The 6,067-nt window shown below is 37.7% G+C and overlaps 1 protein-coding gene across 1 annotated transcript; it reads right to left on the reverse strand.

Annotated features, from left to right (window-relative positions):
• Positions 1-932: 932 nt before the first annotated feature.
• Positions 933-4,251, reverse strand: LOC112178717 (elongation factor 1-gamma). The gene is made up of 8 exons (XM_024316911.2): positions 4,134-4,251; positions 3,957-4,001; positions 3,333-3,482; positions 3,187-3,247; positions 3,055-3,107; positions 2,853-2,954; positions 1,780-2,290; positions 933-1,518 (listed from the first exon to the last, which is right to left on the reverse strand). The coding sequence occupies exons 2-8, from the start codon at positions 3,963-3,965 to the stop codon at positions 1,139-1,141; spliced, it is 1,266 nt and encodes a 421-aa protein (XP_024172679.1). The 5' UTR covers positions 3,966-4,001; positions 4,134-4,251; the 3' UTR covers positions 933-1,138.
• Between the last annotated feature and the right edge of the window lie 1,816 nt (positions 4,252-6,067).

A 6,067-nucleotide genomic window follows, 5' to 3' on the forward strand; every position in this document is an offset into this window, starting at 1 on the left:
TCAATTTCCATTTTGAAATTTTTGGCCCGCCCGAATAAGCCATATTTTTTTTCTATTTTTTAATTACGTTTCTCTTTTTCTATAATATGCAATTTATCTCTTTCTTTGTAATTGATTTCATAAGTTTTGTTTTCTTTAATTTCTATTTTCTTTGTTAGACAACAATTAATATTGGGAAATTTATATAGATAGTTAATTGAATATAACCACCTTAAGTAATATTAATAAATGTTATAAGTTACAAGTATTATATTAATATAAAATATGTTCAATAAAAAACAATGAGTCTTTTATCACCAATATATACCATTAAGCCATATTTTGAGAAGAAAAAAATAATGTTTTTTTTTTGTTAAACAAAATAAGGCCCTTTTTGGCCCATTTCAGCCCTATTTGGCCCTATTTGAGGGCCGGCCCGACTCGGCCCTTTCGGCCCTAACGGATCGGGCTTTTCGGGCGGGTAAGGGTTAGCATATTTAAGCCCTGGCCCTACCCTACCCGGCCCTAAATTTTGTTGACTTTGACTAGGCCCGGCCCGGCCCGACCCTAAGCCCTAAAATTTAGGGTAGGGCCGGCCCTAGCCCGGCCCATGATGACCCCTACACCCGAGCAGAGGAGCTTCCCTCATGTCCTTCATTCCGGAGCCTCAGATTCTGAGCAAGAAGGTAACCTTTTCACAAAATAAACTCCCTCTTTAGAATAGTGCCATAATAACTTGTCGATGGTCAATCTTGCTATAGCATAACTGATTTTCAGGCTGCAATCGTGTCTAAACATCTCGTAGGGTACAATTAGTCCACCTTGAGAATATTTGCTCCCTTTAGAACAGTGTCCCGTGTCTGTTAAAAACCACCATACTATAACAAGAAAAAATAATAACTTTGTATAAACTTAAAGCCTTATGTTTCTCCCAATCACAGAAGGTAAACTAATAGAGAATATGCCACAAAAAGGTCAACTCAGATAATAAGCATACATTTGAGAATGTGTTTCTATTATATAGAAAGATCCAAAATGAAATAGCAAAAGCAAGAAGTCAACTCAAAGGCTAGACTCCAGTCGGAAAAAGAAAAAAAATAGACCACAGAGACGGGCTAACACAAAACTGAGACAAAAACACAACCGAAAATTAGATATTTCACTTGAAGCATTTGGCATCCAAAAGAGGCTCTCCCTCAAAAGGCTCCTGGTCTTCAATCATCTGACTCACACGCTCCTTTTGGTTTTCATCTGAGATGTCGACCTTGGTCCACTCAAAAAGCTCCATGTCATAGCACTCATTCATCACAAATTCCGGGATTTCTGGGCCACGGAAGAGCCACAAGCCCTTCACCTTGTATGGTGGGTCTGCACCAATAATTAGCATCTTCCCAAAAGCATACTTGCGGGCCAGATCCATCCGCTGGAGAAATCCACCGACCTTGTTCAGCGTCACGAAGGAAACAGTATTCTCATCATTGTACTTGTAATCACAGAACCAAAGAGAATATCCCTCAGGATCGTACATGTCCCAGAATCCTACAATGATTAACAAGGAAAACACAGGTCAAAATCTAATTTATATGAACAAACAAACCAGGTAACTTCCAAAATTTGAAAAAGAAACTAATGAGTATCATACTTTAACAGCATAACCCAATCACAGTATTCCACAATTAATGCATGAACCAAACAAAATAAGTTAATTGATGAAAGAATGTTAATTTAAAATGTCAAACCTTGTTTCTCTTAATCATCTATACCATTGAGCTGTTAAGGGTAATGAATTGAGATTATTACCTTTAATTGCCACCTCACGGAAGTTGGTCTTCGTGTTAGAGTAAAGCCTTTTCCAGTCATCCAATATCATCTTACTCGGGGGAAGCAGATCAAGAGGATTCTTGGGTTTTGGCTTTGGTGCCTCTTCCTCCTCAGCTTCTGCTTTGGGCTTTGCCTGCTCCTTCTTGGCTTCTTTCTTTGGCTCCTCCTTAGCCTTGGGTTTAGCAGATTCTTTGGCCTGGGCAGGCTTCTTTGCAGATTGAACAGCAGGAACAGAATCCGTCTGCTTAACCTCACCCAATACCTTTTTGAAGTTTGGTTGATTGACCATGGTCCAGAAGTATCTCTCAACATGAGGAAACTCTGAAGTGAAGCTCTTAGTCATGAGCTTAGTGAAGCCCATAAACAAATTGCATGTCATAATGATGTCAGCAAGGGTGACAGAATCCCCAACAAGGTATGTGCAGGAAGCAAGGTGTGTGTTCAATGCACCCAGTGCTCTCTTCAATGCAGCAATTGCAGCTTCCTCCGCCTTAAACAACAAACAAATAAAAGTACATGTCAGAAAGAACTCCACAGAACTCGTATTGAAAAGAAGAAAAATTTGGTCAGACAGCCCAATGAAGCTGAAATAAAGCAATTACAAACAGCAGATTATTTCTTTAAAATCACTATTTCAAAAGTACAGATTGATGTATATACCAGATAACCAATATTGTAGTAATTGGGCCAGTTTGAGATTCCTATCTGCCTAAACAGATTATTCGTGCTATACAGTATTAAAACAAAACATTGTTCCAATCTTGTAATCCAATGAATGTTTAACTAAAATGATAGAGAACAAAAAAAAAGTACTATTATTCGAGATGAACAGATAAAACCAAGAGAAAACATTTGAACTCAATATTGACCAGACGCAACTACCAATAAGAATTCATATGCACTGAAACAGGTATTCTATTAACCTCTGCTATAAATATTTCAAAGAAAGGAAAATGGCTCATCAGGAATATCTTTATTTAAACGTCAGAGCCACACTCAAAATCTATATGGAATAAAGCCAAAACCAAATAATTCTGAACTGTGTCACTTACTGGAGGAAGATAGACAGTCTTTCCCATTCTTGGTCTAAACCAATTAACAATGTTAGCATCAATCTCCAAGGATCCAAAATCAATCCATTGCTCGATATGGGCCTAATGAAAATAATATAGTAAACACAACAAAGAGCAAGAGAATCAGCAGAAAACTACAAAACGAGACAGAAAAAAAAAACTAGAGATATCGAGTTCTTACATAATCAATTGAAGATGAACCATAAAGAGGATTGTCAGCCTTCAAGCGAGTAACTGAAGCAACACAAACACCATTAATTTTCCAATACAACAATAAGATTTTATAATGTAAGTGAATACAGAAGAATCTTACCATAACGTGCAATGGCATTACTCTCGAAGATGGGACCATCAGGCGTTTCCAGCACCGGAACCTAGAAATATATCAGAGATCCTTTAGAAGATATTATAAAAACTAGCCTGTCCATTACTATTTGCTAGTCAGAGAAAACAGTCTACCTTCCCAATCGGGTTCATCTTGAGAAATTCAGGAGTCTTGTTCGAGACGCCCATCTCAAAGTTGGGTGCAAGTGCAACTTTCACACCTGTATACTCTGCAGCAATGAGAGTCTTGTATGCATTTTTGTTTGTACTCCCTGCATGCAGGACCTGCAAAGTGGATCAGATAAACCTGTTAACCAAAACCAGATCGCAGATGGCAGCTGATGATATGATTAGATAAAAAAAAAATTACCAAAGTGATTTCAACAAATATATAAATAACAACAAAAGCAGAGGCCTTATTAGAAATTGCACATGCATCATCTATGTAAAAAATAGAAGACAGGATTCAACAACACTGCTCTATTAAAAGCCCGCCATGACAAATAAAACACAATTTTTCAAAAAAAAAATTTAAAAAAAAAAAAATCTATCATATATTGTATCGCAATGATGAACTTCAAGGATCAATCAAACCTAAATTGGCAATTGGCCATATCAAGGGAAAAAAAAAAAAGCCAAGTACGATCTTACAAATAAGATTTTAAAATGAACATCAAACACAAATCAACTAACGAAAATAAATAGGGCAGTAAAGGAGACACAGATTTACTACAGCTGAAAGAAGAAACGAAAACTCACCAGAGCCATGGCTTGACGGAAAAACGAATCGCACAGAGTTGAGATCTGAAACATGCAATAAGAAAAATCGAAACTGTAATTTCAGTAATTGATAGCAACAAAAAGAGAAGGGGATAGAGAAGACGCTCCAAGAAATCAACTTTGTAGAGAGAGGGAGAGAGAGAGAGAGAGAGAGACCTGTGAGGCGCGAGCGTTCTTCCGAGAGAGCAGAGAAGGAGGGAGGAGTGAGTGAGAGAGCAAAGAGACGATATAATAGGGGAACTGAGAAGGAAGCAGACGCTAGGGTTTTTGTTGCGACTCATTACGACTTCAGCTGTTTAATGGGTCGGGCATTTGATACCTCCAAACCAATGGGCCTAATATAGGCCCAGAATTAATTCTTGATAATCTGACTTTTTTTTTTTTTTGTGGTGCTATTCACACACCGTTTTCTCTATTAACACACCCTCTCTATTTTTCTATTACTTTAAATTAATTTTTTTTTTTACAAATTACCCTCTCTTGCAATTAAATTTTTTTTTTTTGCTTTTTCTATTTGGAAATTCAATCATCCCAAAATCCTAAATTTTTATTTTCTCGTAGCACAGAGGACTTCAAAAATTTTTTCTATTCCCCTTTTTTTGGGGGAGAAATGATTATTTATCCAATTTTAGCTTGAAAATTGCCTACTTGCTCCACTAACAGTTTTTTAACCTCATTTACCCAAAACACTCTAAGGGATTATTTCCCTAATACCCAATTAATTCTTTTTTTATTGTTTTTATTTATTTTTGGGACTTTTTTGCCCCATCTTTCTCACTTAGAGAGAGAAGTCATCCTCCACCTTGCTGTGCTCCGGTGACCAGTAGCAGGCTGCGGTCTCCGGTGACCAGTGACCGAAATCCGGCAACCAATAACCAGAATCTGGAATCCGACTACTGGATTTCGGCGGCTGAATTTATTGCCCCCTAATAATACCCGGTAACCATATTATTGCCCCCCAGTAATCATATTATTGTCCCCCAATACTCATATTATTGCCTCCCAATAATCATATTATTGCCTCCAATAATCATATTATTGCTCTCCAGTGAATTGCATAAACTCCCAAAACCAAAATGAATACACTACAGGCACAATTGATCAATTTATATGCATATTATTGCCCCCCCCCAATAATCATATTATTGCCCATCAATACTCATATTATTGCCTCCTAATAATCATATTAGGAATATTCAAACCAGTCCTTCTTCTTTTATCATATCTCAGATTCCAAACACTAGCGACTTCCCTGACGTTACGCTTTTATATTATAATATTATAGAATAACAGTGAGTATTTTATTAGCCGGAGTTGCTATAGCTGTCAGCCTGGGATGGATTTCTCACTCAAGAAATCCTTCAAATCTCTTAGCTCCAGTAAACACATCTCTGCTGAAGCAGACCACAGCAGCCACGAGAAGCTCCCCATTCTACTGGATCACCACAACGAACAACATGCAATGAGCGCTGTTGATTCCTCCGATCGCCGCGAGGTCTTCGTCAAGATCGACGAGGGCGGCGCTTCCTCCACCACTACAGAACCCGACCCCATGAAACTTGGCGCGGGGATTTGGCGGGGGTCCAGTATCGATTTCTGAAAGGACGACTGATAGGAGCACAATGTGCGACGATATTAATGAGTATATGCTCCATTTTAGCCTTGCTTCTCCCTTAAGTTTCGTGTTTTGAGTTATCGAGTCATTTTAAGAGTCTTGTAGAGTATTTGGCGTGAAATAGGCAGAAAATGCAAAATTCATGAAGAATCCTGGCTGGATCAGGATTCCTCACCGTCATGCTAATCTATGGGCCTTAAGAGAGAAATTATGGGAGTATTTTTTCTGAAATTAAATTGTTTTAATTTCTTTTATTTTCTCTAAAAGAATTTAATTTTGTGTCCTTTATTAAATAAGGTTGACCAAGTAATGAAGAAGGGAAATAAAGAGAAAGACATTTTCAGTTGGAGAATAAAGGAGAAAAATGTTTCAGCTTGGAAATTAAAGGAATTATGATGCAATTCCATCCATCCAATGATGAAGGGTATGATCAACAAAAGCCAACCAATGTCCCCCTATAAATAGGCAATGTCCA

This window comes from Rosa chinensis, chromosome 7 (genome assembly GCF_002994745.2).
Source record: "Rosa chinensis cultivar Old Blush chromosome 7, RchiOBHm-V2, whole genome shotgun sequence".
NCBI lineage: Eukaryota > Viridiplantae > Streptophyta > Magnoliopsida > Rosales > Rosaceae > Rosa > Rosa chinensis.